This window comes from Pogona vitticeps, chromosome 2, assembly GCF_051106095.1.
Source record: "Pogona vitticeps strain Pit_001003342236 chromosome 2, PviZW2.1, whole genome shotgun sequence".
Lineage (NCBI taxonomy): Eukaryota > Metazoa > Chordata > Lepidosauria > Squamata > Agamidae > Pogona > Pogona vitticeps.
In genome coordinates this window covers 126,422,001-126,447,906 of record NC_135784.1, presented here as the reverse complement: position 1 = coordinate 126,447,906, position 25,906 = coordinate 126,422,001, and the positions used below count along the sequence as shown (strand labels likewise).

At 39.4% G+C, this 25,906-nt stretch overlaps 1 protein-coding gene across 4 annotated transcripts in view; it reads left to right on the top strand.

The window, feature by feature from the left end:
* The window catches only part of MYH10 (myosin heavy chain 10), a 110,543-nt gene that overhangs the window by 75,379 nt on the left and 9,258 nt on the right, over window positions 1-25,906 (top strand). For all 4 annotated transcript variants that reach the window (XM_020796352.3, XM_020796351.3, XM_020796349.3 and 1 more), the window contains 13 exons: window positions 210-416; window positions 523-660; window positions 4,463-4,586; window positions 11,436-11,607; window positions 13,015-13,227; window positions 14,672-14,816; window positions 17,368-17,574; window positions 18,770-18,874; window positions 20,308-20,460; window positions 21,233-21,481; window positions 21,927-22,139; window positions 22,624-22,836; window positions 25,673-25,834. In XM_020796352.3, the coding sequence (XP_020652011.1) occupies window positions 210-416; window positions 523-660; window positions 4,463-4,586; window positions 11,436-11,607; window positions 13,015-13,227; window positions 14,672-14,816; window positions 17,368-17,574; window positions 18,770-18,874; window positions 20,308-20,460; window positions 21,233-21,481; window positions 21,927-22,139; window positions 22,624-22,836; window positions 25,673-25,834 (2,301 nt within the window). The remainder of the gene's footprint in view (window positions 1-209; window positions 417-522; window positions 661-4,462; window positions 4,587-11,435; window positions 11,608-13,014; window positions 13,228-14,671; window positions 14,817-17,367; window positions 17,575-18,769; window positions 18,875-20,307; window positions 20,461-21,232; window positions 21,482-21,926; window positions 22,140-22,623; window positions 22,837-25,672; window positions 25,835-25,906) is intronic.

The following is a 25,906-nucleotide window of genomic DNA, read 5'->3' as shown; positions in this document are numbered from 1 at the left end:
CAAATTCACTCTTCTAGTAATTCACCTTAAAGTCTCTGCTAGTGCTAGATAATTATAATTATTAATGTCTGCTACTTTCTTAGCATATCTTTGCAGTATGCTAAACTATCAAACTGTTCCATAACTAAGTAGCTACCTATGGATTGTAGTTTCTTGACTCCTGATTAGAAAAGGTTGGTGGACACAAGCTTTTCTTGTCATGTTTGCAGCTGTTAGAAGAGAAAAACATTCTTGCAGAGCAGTTGCAAGCAGAAACAGAACTTTTTGCAGAAGCTGAGGAGATGAGAGCTCGCCTGGCTGCCAAGAAGCAAGAGTTAGAAGAAATTCTTCATGATTTAGAGTCCAGAGTAGAGGAGGAGGAAGAAAGGAACCAAGTCCTACAAAATGAAAAGAAAAAAATGCAGGCTCACATACAGGTATATTTCAGTCTACTGATCTCTGCACTTTTCTCTTCAGTAAAACTGAGTGAAAGCACGAAAACTGTAAAACTACCAATTAGTTAAATTGAACTCTCTCATTCAGGACCTAGAGGAGCAGCTTGATGAGGAAGAAGGGGCTCGGCAGAAGCTACAACTTGAAAAAGTCACAGCAGAAGCCAAAATAAAGAAGATGGAAGAAGAGATTTTATTGTTAGAGGACCAGAATTCTAAATTTCTTAAGGTGAGAACTGATTGTGTGACATTCGACTGGTACTACCGAACATGTCAGCAGTAGAGAACTGTATGTGAACAACAACCACTATTGGACTCATGCTTGCCCTGAATTATTTTTAAAGGTAAAGAATAACAGCTGGCAGAGACAGGAGGTGAAGTATTGGGTTTTCTGCATCAACATCTTCTGGCTCAGGCCCAATGTTCAGATGTATTCACTGTAGTGATTATCTTAGAGGAAATTTCAAATCTACAGATAAAAATATATGCTAGCCAGAGGTTCAGAGTTTGATTCCCAACTGTTCCTCCTGTGAGAAGATCCAGGTTATATGGCCTTGGGCAAGCTGCACAGTCCCAGGATGCCCCCAGAAAAGGGGAATGGTAAACCACTTCTGAATATTCTCTACCTAGAAACCCCTGAAAAGGATCAACATAAGTCAGAATTGATTTGACAACATGCAACAAGCGTTAGGTATTTAGGAAGAGAAATCTTTATTATGGCATTCAGTCACAGCTAAAGAGCGATTTCAGTGCTTTATATTAATTGAATAATGAGCATGCACTCAATTAAAAAAAATGTGTATTTTTCCATTTGACCAGAAATCCAGAAATCAGCATCTGATAGTTTTCAAAGTGGTAGCTAGATAAACCCAGGGTTTACCTTGGCTTTTTTATTTCATTTGGCATCCATTCACCTACTGACAGTTTGTTTACCATGTGTTATTTATGCTGTCCAAGTGAAAACCCATTAGTGCTCTGGGTCTGCCACCTACAGATCATCGCTGTAATCACCAAATACATTGACCTGCTGCCCAAAGAGAAAACTGGCTGTAGAATAGAATAGAATAGAACATAATTTATTTATTACGGTCAGGTGACCAACCCACGAAACATATCCGTGGCTAAACCATACAAAATACAGTTAAAAATATACAAATAATTCACCAAAAAAACCATGTGGCCAGAATACACAAAATGCAATTCAAAAGTGTATAGCCAATCCATAAAACACACTACATGGTCAAAACACACAAAATGCAATTAAAAGAGTACACAATAGGCAATCAACTGTGCATTGATTGTAAAACACAGGGAGAATGAGTAAACTGGCTGTGTTTTTTGCAGTTCATATTCAGTACTATGATCTTTGCAAATCTTTATCATGTGATACTATCATATAAATTTATGTTAAGACATACACAAAATATACAATTTCATGCTGAGTTCTTGACATGTACAATTGCTTTTAATGGTAGGTATAATAGTCTTGTGAACGGTCTTGAAAGAGCAATTTGTTGTTTAGTCATTAAGTTGTGTCTGACTCTTCATGACCCCATGGACCAGAGCACACCAGGCCCTCCTGTCTTCAACTGCCTTCTGGAGTTTGGTCAAATTCATGTTGGTAGCTTCGATGACACTGTCTATCCATCTCATCCTCTGTTGTCTCCTTCTTCTCTTGCCTTCACATTTTCCCAACATCAGGGTCTTTTATTTTTTTATTTTCTTATTTATTTATTGTATTTATACCCCACCTATCTAGTCATTTCGACCACTCTAGGCGGCTTACAACATGAAGGATAAAAAGTTCAAGAAAAAATTCTAACAATTAATTAATTAAATGATTCTGCAAGATGGGAAAAATACAAAATAAATCAAATAAAGAGAAAAAGAATAAAAAAGGAAAGAGGACAGGAATTAACTGGAAGGGAAGGCCGGCCTATACATTCACGTTTTTAGTTGGTTCTTAAAAGTACCCAGCGAGGGTGCAGCGCGAATCTCCGGAGGTAGGTTATTCCAGAGGCGAGGAGCCACCGCTGAGAAGGCCCGGTTTCTAGTTCTTTCCTTCCGGGCCTCCCTCGGTGTCAGGCTCCTCAGCCTCACCTCCTGGCTCGCGCGGGTGACACGGGTAGAACTAGTTGGGAGTAAGCGTTCCGCCAAGTATCGAGGTCCTAAACTGTTTAGGGCTTTATATGTAAGCATTAACACTTTGAGGTCAATGTGGAAACGGATGGGCAGCCAGTGCAGCATGGCCAGAGTAGGAGAGATATGTTGGTATTTTCTCACTCCAGTAAGGAATCTGGCCGCCACATTCTGCAGCACTTGAAGTTCCCGCATCAGCTTCAAAGGAAGCCCCATGTAGAGCCTGTTACAGTAGTCTAATCTAGAAATTACGAGCGCATGTACTAAGGTAGTGAGCACCCCCGTGTCTAGGTAAGGTCGCAGCTGGGCAAGCCGCCTAAGGTGGAAAAAGGCAGTGCAGACTACCGACACCACCAGCGTTTCCATGGTGAGCATCGGGTCCAGGTGTACCCCCAGGCTGCGGACCCCACTCTTCGCGGCTAGGGCCACCCCCCCAAACATGAGGGAGTTTCCCAAGCCACCATCCACAGGGCCACCCACCCTCAGAACTTCCGTCTTGTCCGGGTTCAGCCTCAGCCCGTACTCCTGCATCCATTGCTGTACAGCCCCCAGGCAGCGCTGGAGGGACAGGACGGCATCACCTGCTGTTGGTGAAAAGGATATATAGAGCTTTATGTAGTTTATGTAGTGGGCACGCTGAAGCCTCTATTATCACAGGCCTCCAGGAGGTGCTCACTCTTCTCAGTTGCTGCCACCAGTATTTCAATTTCAATACCAATTACTCAGTGAGACCAGTGTTACTTTAAAACTTAAACTTGCTTATTTGATCAGTAAAATAAAATATATAAATCACAAGTTAATAATCAATTTCTCTCACTCACTGAACTCACTGACACACAGAACCCTACTCTCACTGACTTTTCCAGGGAATCTTCTCTTCTCATGAGATGGCCAAAGTATTGGAGCTTCAGCTTCATGATCTGTCCTTCCAGTGAGCACTCAGGGTTGATTTCCTTCAGAACTGATAGGTTTGATCTCCTTGCAGTCCAGGGGATTCTCAAGAGTCCTACAGCACCACAATTCAAAAGCATCAATTCTTCGGCAGTCAGCCTTCTTTATGGTCCAGCTCTTACTTCCATACAACACTACTGGAAAAACCATAGCTTTGACTATGCGGACCTTTGTTGGCAAGGTGATGTCTCTGCTTTTAAGATGTTGTCTAGGTTCGTCATCACTTTCCTCCCAAGAAGCAGGCATCTTTTAATGAAAAAGCAATTAGTCACCCGTAAATTGTCCATATTAATCAAAGATACATAAAGATCTTGGACCCTCAGATTTTCACCTGATCTGCTTGGAATTCCTCTATTGGGGGAGATCTGGAAGCATTTCAGATTATCTGCCCTTTCTTTGAACTGTGCTGCATTGTTCATTTGATTGAGGACTTGTAACATCTATGGGTGAAATGTAGTTTAGGAAGCTATGCGTTTTTGTAAACATCTGTAGATAAATGTATAGTGCCATCCTTTTTTTGGAGGGCAGGGTTTCCTGCTAAATACATAGGTTGTTTAAATATATATTAGCTATATATAAACATTGATGAGATGGATGGGTAGTGTCATCAAAACTACCAACATGAATTTGACTACTGTAAACTCCTGAAGACAGGAGGGCCTGGCATGCTCTGGTCCATGGGGTCACGAAGAGTCGGACACGACTTAACGACTGAACAACAACAACAAACATTGACAGTTTGCAAACTGTATAGCATTTCGCATCCAGCCCTGGGCAGTTGTTCTAGAAATAGTTTAGAAGGTCAGTAAAATGAGGGGCAAAAGAGTGTCTTGCTTTATCATAGTCACCATTTATTGTGTGAACTCATATGTGTCGGACCACAGTCTAGTGCTGTGGGGCCATATATATATATTAATTTCTGCTTTCTCTTACTCAACTAGGAGAAGAAATTATTGGAGGATAGAATTGCAGAATGTACTTCACAACTGGCTGAAGAAGAAGAAAAGGCCAAAAACTTAGCTAAACTCAAGAACAAGCAGGAAATGATGATCACAGATCTGGAAGGTTAGCAGTTTTAGGATTTATCAAATGAAGAAGCACTATCCATAAGCCAAAAGTATGCTAATACTGAATATTAGAAATAAGCTTATCTTTACGGTTCTAATATGTATCATTTTCTAAGACAAAGAATATAATAATATTTGATAACAATGACAGGCTAGCAGCTGTTAGGACTGGGCACGAAAAAGAATTTGGTTAAGTGTTTTTAAAGTATTCTCAAAGGCTTGTTTTAAAGTGTTGGCTGTATTAGAACAACACAGATATTGTAATCAAGAGATTTGATACAATTTTTTAAAAAATAATTTGTTATCTTCCCTTCTTTTTCTCTGGACAGCATAAACACTCAAATAATACAAAGAAACAAATAGAGCACAGTTTAGGACAAAATCAAAAATCAGCATTCACCAGTGAAGATCAGGAAAAATTTGACCTCCAAGCCCACCAAAATTGTTAACCCTGTGTCAAACACCCATCCAAAAAACAGCAGCAAAACACCGACCCGCCCTCCTTTTGAAGAAGACATTATGTTTTGTACTGGGTGAACTTATTTGGGAAGGATACTCCATTTATGAAGTTCTTCACATGAGATTTGGTCTTTTCTAGTTCTCTTTTTCTAGAGGGCGACAAGGATGATCAGGGGGCTGGAAACCAAGCCTTATGAGGAAAGGCCAAAAGAATTGGGCATGTTTAGCCTTGAGAAAAGAAGACTGAGGGGTGATATGATAGCACTTTTCAAATATTTGAAAGGCTGTCATACAGAGGAGGGACAGGATCTGTTCTCAATCATCCCAGAGGGCAGGACATGCAACAGTGGGCTCATGTTAAAGGAAACCAGATTTCGGTTGAATATCAGGAAAAATGTCCTAACTGTTAGAGCAGTACAACAGTGGAACCACTTACCTCGGGAGTTGGTGAGTGCTCCAACACTGGAGGTATTCAAGAAAAACTTAGATAATCACCAGGCAGATATGCTTTGATTGTATTCCTGAATTGAGCAGGGGATTGGACTTCATGGCCTTGTAGGTCCCTTCCAACTTCACTTTTCTATTATTCTAGTTGGCAACTGCTTAACTTCTCACTCTGAAAAAGAGCATCCAGTGAAGAACATTGGAGAAGAGCCTCTAATTCCAAGGTTCAGCTCTCTCCTAATCAAAAACGTATCTTGTTTACATTATGCTTCAGTTTATTATTCCTGATCCAACTCATTATTGCCTTCAGTGTAACTTGTAACTTGAGAACCCTCACAACTTTCTGGGTATTACATTAAGGCTAGTCTTCCACCTTCTTTGGACCCATGGCAATTTGCATACAGGAAAAATAGATCTACTGATGATGCTGTGTCCATTGTACTCCATACTGTATTGAGCCACTTAGAACATCAGGGAACTTATGCGAGGCTGTTGTTTGTGGATTATAGCTCTGCTTTTAATACCATTCTACCAAATAGGTTGTTTTTTAAAATGATCAACCTGGGATTACTTCAGGAGATCTGCATGTGGATAAAGTATTTTCTGACAGATAGGCCACAGTCAGTAAGGATGGGATCTCACCATTCTTCTACCCTGGTACTAAGTACAGGAGCTCCCCAGGGCTGTGTGCTAAGTCCCTTCCTCTATTCCCTGTACACACATGATTGCACCCCACTGTATAACACCAATGCAATTATTAAATTTGCGGATGATACGACAGTGGTGGGGCTCATAAATAAGAACAATGAGTCTGCTTATAGAAAGGAAGTACAAAGGTTGATACTTTGGTGTAAAGAAAATCATCTCACACTTAACATAAAAAAAACTAAAGAACTCATAATTGATTTTAGGAGGAAGAGAAATGTACATTTACCACTGTACATAAACGGTGAGGAAGTGGAGAGAGTTGGTAGTTTTAAATTTCTGGGTACTTACATCTCAGAGGACCTCTCATGGACTATAAATGCCAACATGCTAATGAAGAAGGCACAGAAGAGGCTGTATTTCCTGAGAATGCTCGGCAAGTTAAATTTATCTCAGCATTTACTTCTGTCATACTATCGTAGCACCATTGAGAGTGTCCTAACCTATGGCATTCTGGCATGGTTTGGGAGTAGCTCTGTAGCGGACAAAAAAGCTCTACAGAGAACCATTAAAATTGCCCAGAATATCATCGGGCTCCAGCTACCAACCCTGGATGACATCTTCACATCCCGCTGTCTAAGGAAATCACATAGCATCCTGAGAGACTCTTCCCATCCTGCTTATAACTTTTTTGAACTGTTACCATCTGGCAGAAGATATAGAACAATTAAGACTCGGACCACACGTTTTCTCAATAGTTTTTATCCCAGAGCTATAATTGCAATTAATAATGAGCTTAAAGACCACCAGTAGTGAATAATTAGTTGGACTGTGTAACTTGGCCTGCGGTGTAGATGTTTGTATTTTTAGTGGGGGACTTTTAGTGGGTGGGGAGTGTTTGGGAATTTTATGTGTGTGCATGTGTCTGGTCTCTGGGTGTCTGTGAATTTCGTTGTATGTGTATATACTTACAATGACAATAAATTATTATTATTATTAGATTTTAAAAGAAGCTCTATATCTTCATTTTCCCATCTCCTGGTTGGCTTGGAAAATATTCACTGCTTAGATCCCAAATTAATTAATTAATTTAAAATAATCTCATTTCCATAATGTAAGAATATATAATGGCAAAAGTCCTGTTGCTTAGCATAGCCAATTTCACTAGAATAGGCCCATTGAATCAATGGGGATTTAGTGAATCAACTTCTCCATAAGTTCCATTGATTCAAATGGGCCTATTGTAACTGTGACTTACTATACTAAATAAGTTGAAACTAGGGTAGGTTCATTTGCATCAATGGAACTTTCAGAGGAGTTGACTCACCAAATCCCTGTTGTTTCAGTAGGCCTACTCTAGCACAACTGACTACTCTAAACAACAGGGTTTCAGTCCTGAGAATTCTTCTCAGAAAAGTATTTGGTTTTGCTATCCTAATATATGCCTGAATAGTTATTTTTCTTGGTTTTAATGTTCTGTTTATAACATTTCTTCTGATCTTGGCACTCACTGATAGATCATGTTTTGAGAAGAAATACCATGCAATGTTTACAGTGTTCTGCTTGTCATAGAACTATTATTTGTAATCTCTTTCTTGGTTTTAGATACATCATCAGTGTTGGCTTTTGGCTTGAATATGTAATGTCTTGTAGAATTCAGACTTGGCTGACTCCTAATTTTACACAGTTAATGTTGTTTGTGTCCTAATTTGGGAATTGTTCCTTACCTACAAAACTGTGGCTGCTGTCTTGCTTATGGAGTTATTGGTATTCCTGACTTCTAACCAGATAGGCTGAAATGGAGGAATGAATGTGATTAACTTAATTATGGAAGGCATGTAAGTTGACAGTCAGTCCTTCTTAGTCAACAGTAGGATGCTAAAATAAAGAGAATCCACACTTTGCACAGTTGCCCAATGCATGTTCCTATTCATTTTCATGTTGAGAACCACCAAAAGAGTAAAAAACTGAAGTGTTGATGACATCAGTCTTCCTGGTACTGTACTATTTAGTCTAACCTTTTGGCATCTCTGTTCCAGTGGTTCCCAAACTTTTTCAAGTCATGACCCCCTTTTATAATAGTCAAGTAACTTGTGAGCCCCCCGCCACATTTATATTTAAAAAACAACAACACTTTTTTAATGGAGTAAAGTCATCCCTTCTCTGAAAGTAAGACTTATTTCTCCCCCAGTGTTTCTCATACATACACATAAACACTAACTTGACTACTTTGCTCTGAAAGGTAAATGAAGAAATGATTTAACAAGGACTAAAGCACATAAGGTGACCCATGGACACCTCCCCTCTGAAAACACTTTGTGACTCCCTTGGGAGTCACAACTCCCATGTTGGGAAACATCATCTCTCTGTTCCCACCATCTGCTAGGGAACTAAATGCTATGTGTCTATTGGGAGCAGCCAAGGGGAGAGAACAGGCAGTCATGTTTGTACTAGGCAGTTGGGAGAGTCTTGTGGCTCTCCACACTCTCCAGCATGTTTAGTTATGAAAGATGCTGTATCACAGTGACATCTGGAGGAATAAGTAATCCCAATAGAAGGTAACACACCTTTCACCCCATTTTTCTCTCTGATAGTAATCTGTAGATTGCCTATATGTGACAAGCTCCCCATAAAACCTCTTTTCACCATTGATGCTAGAATGATTCATACTGGCGGTACTAAAAAGTTCCATTAATACTTCTGTTTTCTTCAGGATGTCCAGGCAGTAATCTACAGCTAGAAGTACTTGTGTAGTAGTTCCAAGTGGAGTGCTGGTTCTTTTGAATACAGTATATGGTGTTGCAACGGAATCTTTAGCTACTTACAGGATTTGCTTCTATCGCTCCAGATAGAAACAGCAAAAATATGTTATCTTGTTTTAAACTGCAAATTTGCTTTGAAAAACAGTTCATTAGGAAAAATTTTCAACTGAAATAACGTCAGATTATCAGTAAACCACTGTTTACCCATTAGGTTTTAAAGATCAGTCTAGTTTCTAGGAAAAATGATAAAATGAAATCAGTTAAGTTGTCTTATTGTTACAAAAAGTCAGAGATAGCTCCAACTAAGAGCTTTCTTTCAGCTCTCCTCCTGCTGTGGAGAAGGCTAGTTTTTATAAGTGTGCTGGACTTCATTTGAGAAGGAAATCTCAGTATGAGATGGCTGTGCTTGTGCTGCTGTCCCACAGTTAGTCAAATTCTTGTTGTTACTTGATAAACATCTGTTCTCAGAAGACTGTTCACATGCTCTTGACAGAGGGATCCAGACAATCAGATCCCTTCTGAGTTCTCTGTACAGTGGTACCACGACTTACCACCTTAATCCACTCTGGAATGATGGTCATAACTCAAAGTGGTCATAAGTTGAAGCACCATTTCCCATAAAAATGCATTGGAATGTGATTAATCTGTTCTGGCTGGAAAAAAAAAATTATACAAAACAAAACAAAAAGCACTGCAAGCCCCATTGGAACGCATCGGGGCCGGGGGGAAAAATCACCACCACCACCCCAAAAAACACCGTAAGCCCCATCAGAACATGCTGGGACCGAAAAACAAGCACACCAAAACCCCAAAAAAAACCACTGCAAGCCCCCCCCCATACAAATGCAAACCCCATTGGAATGGGCTGGGGCCAAAAAACAAACACACACGCCAAAACAAAAGACAAAACAAAAAAGCCCCATTGGAACACAATGGGGCTTTTAAAAAATCACAAAAAAAAACCAACAACACAGTAAGCCCCATCGGAGGTGCTGGGGCCAAAAAACAAAAACAAATAAACAAACACAACATAGAAACATAACCCCCCTAGCTCAAACCCACCCTGCAAAACCCTGGAAATGTACTTACCCGGAAGCAGAAAGCAGCACCAGGCAGTCCAAAGCCTCCTCTGATGAACAATATCTAACTGTTGGAGTGAAAGAGCTACAAAGAAGCAATTGTAACTTGAAGCTCCGATCGCAAGTAGAAGCAAAATTTTGCGACCGGAAATGGTCGTAAGTCAGGACTGTGATGGACAGCTCACACGTCACTCCTGTTCATCAGTTTAGAGCTCTGGTGTGGGAGCCTATGACAGGACAGGAGGGGCGGAATCAACGGAACTAAAGAGAAAAAAAGACAGTTTGGGATAGTTAGGGCAGTTAGAGAGTTAGAGAGAAGAAGAGACAGAGATATATAGAGGGATTGAAAGAGTTAAAAGTTAAGGAAAGATTGAAAACAAGAACTTGGAAAGTTGGTGTGATTAAGATTGGAAAGAGTTAAAAGTGCTAAGAAATAAATAGGTGAATATAGTAATACCATGATTAAAGTGAATCTACATAAGCAAACATAAATGTAACCAAAGCAACGTTTACTGAATGAATAATAAAAGACCATCCATGATTTTCTTTATATGATTTACCTACTAACCCATAAATAAACATTGTTATGTCGGACAACACTGATCTAATAGTCATATTTGGTACAGAGAGGAACATATCCTCTGGTGGCAGCGAAAAGTGGTGAAAAGTACATGTTATGCTTGAAAGGAAACCTAGGTGTGTAGAAAAACAAACGGGAACTGGGGGTGCGTGACAGGGACGTTCGTAAGTCGAGGCACCACTGTACTCTGTTCTATATTTCCCATTATTCCATGTCGGAATGTTGTTTTGCAAGCTGTCTCCAAGTTGTGATGGGCATTAAACCTTCTTAGCAATGTTAAGCCAATCTCTCTCTGCTAGGTTCTAAGGACATGGTAAAACAACTTAGTGCCTTTCACAAAAAGCCATATTGTTGATCATTGTTTATTATATATTTTTTTAAAAAGTCAAAACTAACAAGCTAAAACATTTACAATTTGCTTCCTTTTTAATGTGCTGCCTAAAGTGGTGTACTTAGAGTTACAGCTGATGTTGCACATTAATAAGAACCTTATAATTTGTTTTGATTTAACTTTTTGCCCCCAATATTGAGTTAACTATCTGGTCACCTTGATCCAAATTCTTCTGCACAGTCCTGTCTCTGCAACAGAAATTACACTGTCAGTAGCAGCAAATTGTGGTCAGTCAAAGGTTTCCTTTCATGATTTTGGAGTGCACATGGCTTGCACACAGTGCCATGAATCTGCATCCTGAAATCTCAGCAGGACACCTTTATTTAGCAGCAATCTGCTGTTGCAAGTAACGTCATTCCCATTGTGCAGGCAGATGATGCGCAACAAGATTTTGGACCTTCTTTCATTTTTGGCCAGCTTGTACTGTGTTTTCCATGTCATGTAACAATCAGTAAGCAAAATTCTTACTATTACTTTTTCTCTTAAGAACGCTTGAAAAAAGAAGAAAAAACTCGTCAAGAGTTGGAAAAAGCCAAAAGGAAACTTGATGGTGAAACCACTGATCTGCAGGATCAAATTGCAGAGCTTCAAGCCCAGATTGAAGAATTAAAAATCCAGCTTGCCAAAAAGGAGGAAGAGTTGCAAGCTGCCCTTGCCAGGTAAGAAACGACTGGTTATTGAAATGGCATTATAGAATGATTTTAAGATATGTGACTGTTTACTTTCTTGGGGCATTCCATCCACCTTTGAATGAAATAAGCTCCTTAATTGCAAAATTAACATATTGTATTGTGAAATTTGTTTAGGTCAGCCAGAGTAGCAGCCAAGGCCATGCGCATTTTAATTGAGCTCTTTTCCTAAGCAGCCAATCAATTACCAGAAGCCTGCTTATGTTTATCTCCAGAATAGTTGGCTCAGCTGTGTAACTGAGGAAGATGTCACCTGTTCATGTAGTCCCTGATACTTACCAGTTACAGTGACAGCTCATAGTTCTAATTTTTGAAAACCCAGGTGTATTTGGAGTTCAGTTACAAACAACATATATTCTACTGGCAGTTATTTTGGAAGGCACTTCAGTGAAGTCCTTCATGGTCTTTACATCACTATTTTGACATCCTAAAATCTGTAGGTGCACAGTTCAATTGCCTTTACTTTCCCTGCTTTTTGTCCCTGTTTTGTTATTTGTGAATGAACTGTTAAATTGCGCTTGAAGATGGTAGATCATATTATGGGGGATGTGAATATGGAATGGAGAAATGACAGATTGCTAATAGAGATATATGGATGTCTTTGTGTTTTGATCTTTGCAAGTTGTCCCTATGCTTAGGACTATTCAAGTCTTTGGGTTACTTTATTTCTTGCAGATTCATCTCTGTAGAATACAAAAGAATTATTTAGGCTCGAGATGGACAGTTGTGGCCTTCTGTGTGTTTCTGTATGTTTGATGTGAGTTACAGACAAAAAAAAAACTTCTGGAGAACTACAGTTCTTACCCCAATCTACTCTGTTTCCCCAAAAATAAGACCTCGTCCTAGCCTGAAAATAAGACCTAGTATGATTTTTCAGGATGTTCGTAATAAAAGCCCTACCCCAAAAATAAGCCCTAGTTAAGTGAAACCCCGCCCTCCACCATTGTGCAGCAACAAGAAGAAAATAACATGGCTGTATTTGAATAGATGTAGATTGTTGTACATGAAAATAAATAAAACATCCCCTGAAAATGAACCCTAATGCATTTTTGGAGCAAAAAATTAAGATAAGACCCTGTCTTTTTTGGGGGGAAACACGGTAGCTTATGTTGCATCCAGCTGCACTTGATTTGCTGTGACAGGCCTAGGTAAATGTCTTGGAATGGGTACAGTGGCACACTGAAGTTAAACACCACACCTAATCACAAGCTGTTCATACTTCAATTTCCCTTTTGTATCACATTGTTGGTTTGAAGTCAGATTATTGGTAGCAATAATGGTGACTCTTGCAGAATTTCGGAAATCAAGAATCTTTCTTCCTCTGTTCAAAGAATAGGTTATTGTAATGAAGTGTTTCTCTTTGTATTTTGTTTCCAGAGGGGATGAGGAAACTGTGCAAAAGAATAATGCACTAAAACTAATACGAGAACTACAAGCTCAAATTGCAGAGCTACAAGAGGACCTTGAATCAGAAAAAGCATCACGCAACAAGGCAGAAAAGCAGAAGAGAGACCTGAGTGAGGAGCTAGAGGCATTGAAGACAGAGCTGGAAGATACCTTGGATACCACTGCAGCTCAGCAGGAACTCAGGTGAGTAAAGCATTAGGAAAAATATATTAGTTGCAATGTAATGGTTCTATATAAGCAAAATAAATGTTCTCTCCTGTTTCACATTCTTGTTGTTGTTGTTGCTGTTGTTGTTGTTGTTGCTGTTGCTGCTGCTGCTGTTGTTGTTGTATTCTTGAGGTTTTCACGGCCGGGATCCAATGGTTGGATCAAGAACACAGCCAGACAGCCCAAAAAACCTACAACAACAACAACAACAACAATTTATTATTATTATTATTATTATTATTATTATTATTATTATTATTATTATTACAGTGGTGCCTCGCATAACGTTTGCTTCGTTTAACGTTTTTTTCGCTTAACGTTTATTTTTTCAGAGTCAGATTGTGCTTCGTATAACGTTTTTCCCTATGGGCGATTTTCACATAGCGATTTTGGGACCATGCTTCGCTTAACGTTTTTTGTTTTAGGTCCCCTGCTTCACTTAACGATGTTCATTTTTTCAATTACAAAAGTGTCTTAACATGTTGAAAAACAGTTTTAAATGCTTGGAATCGTTAGTGCACCTTCTAAAATGTGTGCATACTTAATTTGGCGTTGATCTGACTTTTCGTTAATTTTTTGTGAATTTTTTTCTCCCCCATAGGAAACAATGGAGCTGTCAGATTTTGACAGCTGTCAAAAGTTGGGGGGAAAAAATTCACCATAAATTAACGAAAAGTCAGATCAAAGCCAAATTAACTTTTGCATCCGTTTTAGAGGGTGCAGAAGCTAATCCAAGCATTTAAAACCATTTTTGACCCTTTTATGACACACTTAAATTTGCAAAAATTGACTTCGCAAAGCCATTGAAATGTATTGAGTCGGCTTCAATACATTCCAATGGAGGAAACATTGTATCGTTTAACAATGTTTCCTATGGGTTTTTTCACTTAAGGACGCCAATCTGTGCCTATTGGAACGGATTAACCGGTTTCCAATGCATTCCTATGGGAAATGGTGTTTCGCATAAAGTTTTTTTCGCATAAGGTTTTTTTTTTGGAACCAATTAAAAACGTTATGCGAGGCACCACTGTATTATTATTATTATTATTATTATTATTATTATTATTATTATTATTATTATTATTATTATTATTATTATTATTATTATTATTATTATTATTGGTGGTGGTGGTGGTGGTGGTGGTGGTCATCATCGTCGTCGTCATTATCTTAAAATCTGTAGAGCTGAAAGGGACCATGGGGACCACTGAGTCCATTCCCTGTTAAGGAGGCACAGTGGGGAATTGAACCTCTGGCCCTGCAACGAGGTATCTCAACCATTGAGCTGTGCTGTTAACTATTTAAAAGGTGATCTTACATAAATAACAAAACAACCCTGCTCAACCCCCACTCACCCAAAAAAAACCAATTGTGGAAACTGAGCACTTAACAAATGTTGCATTCCTGACTGTTTTTTTAGGACAAAGCGTGAGCAGGAGGTTGCTGAGCTGAAAAAAGCACTTGAAGAAGAAACAAAGAATCATGAAGCTCAGATTCAGGAGATCAGGCAGAGGCATGCAACTGCCTTGGAAGAGCTCTCAGAACAACTTGAACAGGCCAAAAGAGTGAGTGAAAAATGCAGTTAGAGTAGGAGAGGATTTCATATGGATGGAAAACTCTCTGGAAGCCTTGCATGCCTCAGGTTGAGTTCTTCTGAAGCCAGATTATCATTGGAAAAATGTTGTGATGATAATATGTACTTTCCTAGTGATACATGGGTGATGTGGGCTACAGTCCACAAGAGTTTATACTGAAAAAAAAAAGTTAGTCCTTAACATACCAGAAAATTCTTTTTTGTTTCTCTTGCAATAGATTAACATGTCATCACAAACCGTTTCTTAATGAGATTGCAGTGCACATCTGCTTAGATCCAGTCTGTTAATCCAGCATTTCTTTAGGCAAATGAATTACCTGTTTTGGAATGGAGCAGGTATCAGTCTCTCTACCAGTTTCTCAGAACGCAATAGTATTTTCCTTCTACGTGCTACAGAACTCAATAATAATAATAAAAATAATAAAAATAAGAATAAAAATAAAAAATAACCCTGCACCATCTGGCAACCAGGCCACTTTGGGCAGCTAACAACAAGATAAACCATACAATATCAAAACACAATAAAATTTAAAATAATACATAGATTCAACAAATATAATCACTATACAGTGGTGCCTCGCATTACGAGCGCTCCGTTTTACGACGAAATCGCTTTACGTTGAAGGTTTTGCGATTGCAAAAGCGATCACAAAACAATGTTTCCTATGGGGGAATTTCGCTTTGCGATGATCGGTTCCCTGCTTCGGGAACCGATTCTCGCAAAGCGATGATTTTCGGCCAGCTGATTGGCGGTTTCAAAATGGCCGCCAGGTAAAAAAACATGGCTCCCCGCTCTTTTCTGGGACGGATTCTTCGCTGCACAGGCAGCGAAAATGGCCGCGCTATGGAGGATCTTCGCTGGACGGTGAGTTTCAAGCCCCTAGGAACACATTAATCGGGTTTTACGCGTTTCTATGGGCTTTTTAATTTCGCATTACGTTTTCGTTCTACAGTGATTTCACTGGAACGAATTAATGTCGTAATGCGAGGCACCACTGTATAACTCTGTATATATATTTGACTTCACTGTTAGTTGACAGTCTATTAAACATTTGTCTTGCAATTTGTTTTGACGAGGGGCCATTTCACATATTAAATTGTGTGAAAATAATACATTGGCAGTTGAGCACACATCTTATGTGCAGTAGCAGTCTGTGTTGGATACATAAAGAATGTGCCTGCACAAAATGTCATTTGCCACTTTCACATTCTTTACTTTGTAGTTGAACACTTAAGATCTCTAATGTTAGGAAAACTTAAAAGAAGGAAGAAAGAGAGAGAGAGAAGGCAAAATACTGTGGCACTTTGAAGACAGATTTATTTTTGTGTTAGCATTTGTGGATCAAAATCACCTTCAGACATAAGAAGTACAAATGTTCATTATATTTATACATACTTCTGTCATGGTGAGAGTTATGACCAGGTGCAGATATAGATAACAGTTAAAGTGACAATTTCATTAATAAGCTCTGTTCTTCTGTTAATGAAGCATTGTCATTTTTCTTTTACTTGTATCTTTACTGTCATGATGGTCACAATCACAGGGATATGTACAGAGGATATATTTGCTCTCTTTGTGTCTGAAGAAATTGATTTTGATCCACAAAAGCTTATAAATAAAACTGCTAGCCTTCATAGTGCCACAGTACTTTGCCTTTCTCTCTTCCCATCTCTTTAATTTTGCCAACAGGCTGGCATAGACTAACATGGCTGCTTGCTTAGAAACCAGGTTTTTAAGAGCATGATTTCTGCATCTTGGATGTGTATCTGAGAATATCAAGCAAATGGGATAACACTAGAGACACTTATTTTCTGTTTTGATTGCTTAGATGAACATTTTGCCCTCCATTTTGTCAATTACATAGTGCTGGCAACAGTTAGACTGCATCTTGCTGAAGTATGAGATTCATAACTCCTACTGACAAATACCTGGACAAGTTTACATTTTATGCAGTGTAATAATGAGTCTCCTTGTTCAACTTGTAAAACAAATACAAATTCCTGGTGAATAAAATCATATGGGAACCAGTCAAATAAATCCTGTGTTACCTTAGACTAAACTGTTTAATTTTGGCTTAAATTGTACAAAGAGAATTTTCCAGCAATTGGTCACAACTCTTGGAAGGGACGTGGTGGTGCTGAGGGTTAAACTGCAGAAGCCTCTGTGCTGCAAGGTCAGAAGACTTGCAGTCATAAGATCGAATCCACGCAATGGAGTGAGCGCCTGTTGCTTGTCCCAGCTCCCGCCAACCTAGCGGTTTGAAAGCATGCAAAATGCAAAATACGAGTAGATAAATAGGTACCACCACGGTGGGAAGGTTCTGTGTCTAGTTGCGCTGGCCATGTGACCACGGACGATTGTCTTCAGACAAACGCTAGCTCTATGGGTTGGAAACAGAGATGAGCACCACCCCCTAGAGTAGGACACGACTGGACAAATTGTCAAGGGGAACCTTTACTTACCTTGTTTCAGATGAACTTCCAATGAAGAGCGGTAATCTGTTTTTCTTGCTTCTCTCTAGTTCAAAGCAAATCTTGAAAAGAACAAGCAGTGTTTGGAAACGGATAACAAAGAGCTGGCCTGTGAGGTGAAGGTGTTGCAGCAGGTTAGATCTGAGTCAGAACACAAGAGGAAGAAGCTTGATGCTCAGGTGCAGGAACTACAGGCCAAGGTTGTAGAAGGAGACAGATTGAGAACAGAACTGGCAGAAAAAGCCAACAAACTACAGGTAAGATGTGAATTTGCAATTAAGATAATCTAATGCACTGGGTGGAATGTGGTTCTGTATGTACTCTTTTGAAATATCTGTCCTTCATACCTTATATAAGGCTATCTGTGTAGCTCAAATGCTGTGTCCTAATTGTCCTCATTTGAGCATCATACTGTTTCTATTTCTGCACCAAAGAAACAATCAAGAGTTTTCAGAGAATAATTTCAAATGCCACTGAAGTGAGAACAATGCTTTATTTTGGTGCCTGCAGATGCCTCTAGAATTAACTTGTGGAATATTTTATTTAAATTTAACATGATAAAAGCATCTTAACATAATAACAGTTTGATGAGTGAATTAGTTTCTTGCTTTATTCTTGGAAATTAAGCACGTTCATAAGTAGTGCAGATTATAATAGTTTGTGTTAGAGGGTTGCCTGAAGACACAGGAGAATCCTGTCAACAGGCAATCCTTTTCTAGTTTAATTAGCTTTAAAAAAAATCAACTTGAAATTTCAGTTTCAATCTGCCACCGTATAAATGCACAACCATCTAGTCTTCATAGAGTGCTTGAAATACTGCGTTCTGGCCAATTTTGTGTTACCATAATTTATTTAGACAGGAGAGCTAGAGTCACAGAACTGATATGTGTAAAGATAAGATGACACTACATTGAGCTGTGGTGTCAGGGGGAAATCGTACATGAAATAGTTGTTTCAAAAAAGGTGAGTGGTGTCCCCGCTGCATTCTAACTGGATAACTGTAAGACTCATACTAGGGCTCAGGGAGCCTGGGTTGAAAACCTTGCTTGATCCTAGAAACTCACTAGAGCCTTTTGTTAAATATTTTGCAAACCATATGAATTTCATCACAGGTTGGAGGCAACATGACACCAGGTAATGCACATGGTTTTACAAGAACCATAAAAAGAGCAAAAGGATGAAGGAAATATAATGATCAGATTACTTAGAAATCTCAAGAGAGAAACTGTAAATAGCAAAAGGTTCCTTTTTCACAGGTTAGTTTTCAAGTTTGCAAATTTTAGTCTTGAGCCCAGTGTAAATGACCATGAATGTTACAGTGAAACATTAGGGGATAAAGTGAATAATTCTGAGTTTCTCTTAGATTCCTGCCATTGTGGGTTACTTGGGCTGAGCACTTGTCCCTTGCAAGTAAGATGCCAATATGCTACATCTAAATTATTTGTTTTGTAGAATGAGCTGGACAATGTCTCAAGTCTCCTGGAAGAAGCAGAGAAAAAAGGCATAAAATTTGCCAAAGATGCTGCCAGTTTGGAGTCTCAGCTACAAGATACACAGGTACAACTAAACGTTTAGAATGCATGTTTGCTTGTTTAAAGCATTTATATTATTCTGCTAGACCCATGAGGAACCCCTGCCCTGACAGCCAACAATCTATCTTCCAAAACAACATCCTGGTGAAAGACAAATGTAATTACAGTCAGAAGCTTTGAGCTTAAATCAGACCCATGATTTATGAAATCAGTAGAGAAGGGCAGAAAATTAGATAAAAGGACCAGAAAAAAGAGGTCTTCTCAGGGTGTCAGAAGGAATCTAAAAATACTGGAGCCAGGCAGGCCTCAAGGTGGCTTTGAGGAATGTCCTGTTTTTTCTCTTATTACAGTTGATGTCGTGGAGGTCTGTGTGTGGTTTCAGGGCTGCTTCTCATGTGCTGCTTTCCAAAACAACACCTTCACAAAACATGCACATGCTAGTTTTCTTTCCTCTGGTCTGACAGAAGTTTAGTTTTGACTAAGCACTACAATAAACATAACGCTGTACATGTCCCTGCTGATATACCAGCAACACCTTACTTGTATGTGATATTGTTTCTGAAAGAATTTAGCAAGAACTCTTAATCTCAAAAGCATCACTTAGCCATAGTATACCAATAGCATAACCTGTGCTTTTAAGATAGGAATGTGAAGCAGCAGCACAAACACATTGATCTGTTGGAATAAAGGCAACCCAGTTCAGAGTACTTCTGAAGATAAACAGATTAGGGTTTCAGTTGTATGCATATGTGTAAAATAAAGGATTTGGTTTCTCTCTTGTAGTGGTTTGCTTCAATCTTTAGCAAAAACGCCTGATACTGTAAGATCTTGCTCGCAAAATCTGTATATCAATTTTTATGCTTATAGTTAACTGACTGCTTTAAAGAACTGCTGAATCTTAGATAGTAGTATAGTGAATTTGTGAAGATTCTTAGTCGTTCAGGTGTCGTTAACTGGAAGTTGAGTCATGGCAACTGGACTTCTTTCTTGTTGGGTTGAAATATTTCGCTACTCATCCAAGCAGCTTATTCGGTGAATATAATGCCTAATTTCTGCTGTAGTGTACCAACAGAGACTATATTTTAAATTACCTTTTTATCTTTTGTGTGATCATTGCTCTTAGAGAAATTAATCTCATACTGTTAATTAGTGGTCAGTTACTGGGATTTTTTTATCTCTTAGATGACCATTTTAAATGTGGTGTTTTCATTTAATGAACTGCTTTCATGTCTGGGATGCTGCCTCATCAAATTACAGTATGATGAACTGATCTGTTCAGTTCAACCAGCAGTTGATCTGTGTGCTTACCTAGCCCAAACTGTTGTTCAGTGAAAAAATATCCATGTTATTGAATATTCCTGAAGAATGTCAAATTTAACTTTTAAGTATCTGGTTAAGTCTCAGCTTTTTTTTAGGCTGAGTGATAAAATACCAGTGCATCTTTCATTCCCTGAACAGGAGCTGTTGCAGGAAGAGACCCGCCAGAAACTGAACTTGAGTAGCAGGATTCGGCAGTTGGAGGAAGAAAAGAACAATCTCCAAGAGCAGCAGGAAGAAGAGGAAGAGGCCAGAAAGAATTTGGAGAAACATATGATAACTCTTCAGTCTCAGGTGAGAGGCCATGGCATATGCTGAATGCTACCTCACTGTATACATTTTTCTCATCCCTAGCCAAGTTCACCTAAAAACTGTTGGGTTTTCTGATCTGCTTTTGCTGTTCCTCCAGTACAGTAGCAGAGAAAAATAGCTGAGAATTTTGGACAAAGACAGTGTTAATTGGAAAAACAACAACACCTTAGAGCAGCTTGTCTTTTCATCACAAAGTGTTGTAGTAAGAGATACCCACCAGCAATGCAGATCAACCTCTACAAGTACTGTACAATGGTGCTACCTTGCACTGTCATGTAGACTGTACTGCAGACTGTGAATGAGCACTTTCAGGACTACAGAAGTCATCGCCTTAACCACCCAGAGTAGACCTTTGGCCTAGATGTGCAGGATAGAAATCTAATGCATGCATGCATGCATGCATGCATGCATGCATGCATGCATACATACATACATACATACATACATACATACATACATACATACATACATACATACATACATACATACATACATACATACATACATACATACATACATACATACATACATACATACATGTGTATATTAAATACTGATGGGTTTCTACATACAGGTAATATGAGCCCCAACTTATAGCTTGAAAGAAGCAGTCCAAACATGGGTGTTTCTGTCAGTTCTGTCCCCTGTTACCACTGCAGTGGGAATTAGACAGTTATATACATGCATAAAGCATGACAACTGTGTCTTGCCAGCCATGGAAATTATTTAACATATTTTCTGTTCTGAAACTCAGCTGGCTGATGCCAAAAAGAAAATTGATGATGACTTGGGGACAATTGAAGGGTTGGAGGAGAGTAAGAAGAAATTATTGAAAGACATGGAAATTCTGAACCAGCGTCTTGAAGAAAAGGCAATGGCTTATGATAAACTTGAGAAGACCAAGAACCGACTTCAGCAAGAGCTGGATGATTTAATGGTGGACCTTGATCATCAGCGCCAGATTGTTTCCAACTTAGAGAAGAAGCAGAAGAAATTTGATCAGGTATGCAACTATTGAAATTTGTGATACAACACAGTATCACAGTTATTTCCACTGTAGAAAATGTTGACACACAAGCCTCCATGTAAGTTACTTTAACAGTGGGCTCCTATGACCTGCATATAAGGGTTTTTTTTTCATAGTCTGTTAACAGTTGGAATGTATCAGCTGAAGTGTGTATCGAAATCTCATCTGGCTACTTAACAAGCCTAGAGAAGATCCTGGTGTTTTTTGTTTGTTTTTTTTGGTTTTTTGTGATACTGAAGAGTAAGACTAGGTATGTCCCATTTCATGAGACGTGGGTACACCCACTGTGGTTGCCCCAAAGGCAATCACTTGATGGGGTTGAAGTGGTGAATATGAAGCCCAGTGAGGATATAACAAGATTGCAATCCTGATATGTAGATGCTATAAATCCTGTTCCCTATCCCCATGTCGCACTGTGCAGATGCTGGCAGAAGAGAAGAATATATCTGCTCGTTATGCAGAGGAAAGAGACCGTGCAGAGGCTGAGGCACGGGAAAAAGAGACCAAAGCACTCTCCCTGGCACGAGCCTTGGAAGAAGCTTTGGAGGCCAAGGAAGAATTTGAGAGGCAGAACAAGCAGCTCCGGACAGACATGGAGGACCTGATGAGTTCAAAAGATGATGTTGGGAAAAATGTGAGTTCTGCTGTTCCTGTGGTTGGGAATAATGCAGTATAATTTTAAAGAACACTTTTATTTTCTATACGGAACTTTGAAGAGTTGGGGGAAAACATTCTTCTAATATTGTAAACAGTTCTCTGAATTCTACATGTTTTAATATCTGTGTGTATTGTAAGTTGCCTGTAAAATAAGTCCTTGCAATCCTAAGGCTAAACTTGCACAGGCTCATTGCTGTATTTGATATATCTTATATTCAGTGGGGTATATATGGCTTTACCTTCTCTTATATTCATGGCATTGTTCGTTGGGATGCTTTTCAAAGACAAAAGGAAATGTGGCGTGAGTCACTGGTGTAGCATATGTGTTCCTGGTGTACACTCCCTCATTTATATGCCCACAGTTTTGGTTGTAGGAACTGCACATATGTCTTGCACCCTTTCTGTCGCTATTATCAGGATAACTACAAGGGTGGAATGTCTTCCTTTCATTGTGGCTGTAGGTTCATGAGCTGGAAAAATCCAAGCGCACATTGGAGCAGCAAGTCGAGGAGATGCGAACACAGTTAGAAGAACTAGAAGATGAGCTGCAAGCCACAGAAGATGCCAAATTACGCCTAGAAGTAAATATGCAAGCCATGAAAGCACAGTTTGAGAGAGATCTGCAGGCCAAGGAGGAACAGAATGAAGAGAAGAAGAGGCTTTTGGTAAAACAGGTATAAACAGCTTTTAATAACAAAATATAGTCATGCCACTTAAAAAGTTCCAGTAAGGTTGTCATTCTTCAAACAAAGGATATGTTGTTCAGTGCCATTAACCCTTAAGCTGGAATATTATCCATCAAAGGTTGTGTGATGCAATTTTTTTCCTTTCCAGGATCCATATTAAAATAGGTCTCCAGTCATTACAATTTAATGTTTTCCATGCACATTTGCTGCCTGATTATTCTTTTGAAGCAGCAGTAACTGAAATCCTCTCCAAACATCAGATTGTGACAAGTGTATATCTTGTCTTATGCAAAGAAAGAGATATCAGAAAGCTGTTGATGGGCCTTACAATACCAGAACTCTGTGGCAAGCAGAGAAGAGAGCCAGGGTCACCAGATAGATTGCTTTCCTTCTGGTGGTGTGGTTGTGATAAAGAAGTGGGGAAAACCAAGGATTTGGAAGCAGTGGCAGAGCAACGTGCTGCAGTAACAGCTGTGGAAACAAAATGACTGGTGATCATTCTAGGTTGCAGGAGCTCCGTTCATTGGACAGTTGCCAAGTAGATCACCCAGCTATGCCCAGGAGACATTTTTGTGCTGTAGCAGCCTAGACCTAATAGGTGTGAGGGGCAAGTTGCATTAGACTGTTGGTTTGCAACTCCCTCTTCAGGCTTCTGGTTCACTAATCTTATCATTTCTCGAGTGTGTATCTGCAGTTGCATGAATACATGAGATGGAAACTAAGAGAATCCCAGGCCAGTCCCATGTATACAATTGGTGGAGGCAGTGGAAGTTCTGATACTTAGAAACTGCTTTGAATTAAAAGAGACAAGCAGACTAAAGCTTAAGCCATACCAAATGACGGTTGTCTTGGTCAGGGAATCTAGTGAACTCAGACTAGGTGTGTATCCTGCTTTGTTTCACTTCCTTTGAAGTGTTTTGCTTCCTTTCAAGTGTGCAACTTAGTTTGGGGATATTTCTGGATCTAGCTCTGATTTTGGATCTCCAAGTGGTCTAGGATATCCTCTCACCAGCTTTATCTTATGTTACCAAGTTTAATCTATCTTTGCATGACTCTTTAATATGCTTCAGATGGTCTGTAGTTTAATTTGCTTTAATGGTGTTTAGTTTATTTTATTATTTATTTATTTATTTATTTAATTTATATGCCGCCCACACTACCCAAAGGTCTCTGGGTGGCTTACAGCATTTAAAATACAATAAAGATTTGTAACAATTAAAATACAATTAAAATATATATAAAATTGCCATCGGACCCACAGCTAATATTATTTCAGTTCAACGCCTTCTGGAACAGGAAGGTTTTGACCTGGTGCCGAAATGTCATCAGTGTCGGCGCCAGACGAATCTCAGTCGGGAGGGCATTCCATCGTCTGGGGGCAGCTGCCGAAAAGGCCCTTTGTCTACAAGCCGTCCCTCTTACCTCCTTGAGGGACGGCTCTTTCAAAAGGGCCCCCTGGCTAGATCTTAGTTCAAGAAGTCGTAGAAATGTTAGTTGGTTCTGAATTTCACTGCTTGGTTTTGACGGGAGCGGTCAGATTGAATCATAAACACTACCAGCAGCAGGTAAACAATCTCTCTGTGGATTCAATTCAAGATTGGGGCTTTATTATTTAACAAAGGACATTAAGAACTGTGTTTAGAGATGGGCACAAACCTCAGTTTCGAGGTTTGTGCTGATTCATCAGTGCGGCACCACAGGTGCCTTCACCCACCCCTCCAGCCTGCTCTCCCACTCACCAGCTGATGTCTGCTGCTCTTTCCTTCCTCTTTGTGCTATTGTCCAGTCACAGTAGGAGTGTGCACTTTCCTTCTCTGCCTCCTCCAGCAGCTGCTCACTCAAAGGCAGTGCTGTAGGAATCCCTGCCCTGCCTCCTTGTCTGAGTGGGCAGCTGGTGGAGGATGTGGAGGAAGGAAGCATGCACTCCTGCTGCGACTGAACAGTAGTGAAAATTGGAGGGAAAAGCAGCACATGCCACCTGGTGAGTAGGGGAACTGGCTGGGGTGCTGTGTCAACAAACCTCCGAATCAAGGTTGGTGCCCATTTCTAATTGTGTTCTGAACCCCCTTTCCAAACCAAAATCTCATATAAGTGAGAACTAAGGATGGATACACAGACAGGCTTTATTTCCCATAGAATTTTTTTAAAAACCTGGCTTGTGAGTTCCAGTTCAATAAATACACCAAAGTCTTGGATGCTTTTTGATCTGTACTGTGTGGCAAAACACATTATTAAGTCATTATAGCTCTTAGCTTTTTTTTTTTTTTTTGCATAGCAGTTTGTAAATTACTTTTCATTTTTGTTTGAAGAACTAATGAGATGATACAAGGCCTTATTGTCTTCATTTGGCGAACACATGCACCATGAACAAGAGTGCCATTTGTTAATCTCAGTATGAGGTTAATAATTATGGTTAATAGCTTTTGCCATAGAACAATTTAATAAACTGCAAGATTAGCTTATGTACAGGAGTTATGGATCAAGGGAGAACTAGTTCTCAATGAAAAACTGCTCATAAAATGCCCGAGTAGGTGAAAACATTTTATCCTACACCATTGTATAGTATTGTACCTTATGTTATTTGTACTTGGCTTTTCGTTTAGCACAGTCTCTGGAACTGCTAATGAGCGTTGTCACAGAGTTTTCCTTATGGCTTCCAGATAAGGAAAACAGCCTATAATATTTGTTTTTGTTCAGAAAAATTGCTAGAATGTATCAAGTAGGAAATGAAGCATCCCTCACTTCAGCCACTTCCATGGTTTGCTAGAGGCATTTTCCGATGTCTTACTGTCTTGCTTGTTTTTTGGTTTTTTTAACTCTGTAGGTTCGGGAGCTAGAAGCTGAATTGGAAGACGAGAGGAAGCAGCGGGCTTTGGCTGTGGCATCCAAGAAGAAAATGGAGGCAGATCTGAAAGATCTGGAAGCTCAGATTGAAGCTGCAAACAAGGCTCGCGATGAGGCAATCAAGCAGTTGCGCAAGCTGCAGGTGTGCAACATTTTATAAATCTTGATAGATACTGTATTAAAAACTCCACACCATTTGTATTAAACTATTTTT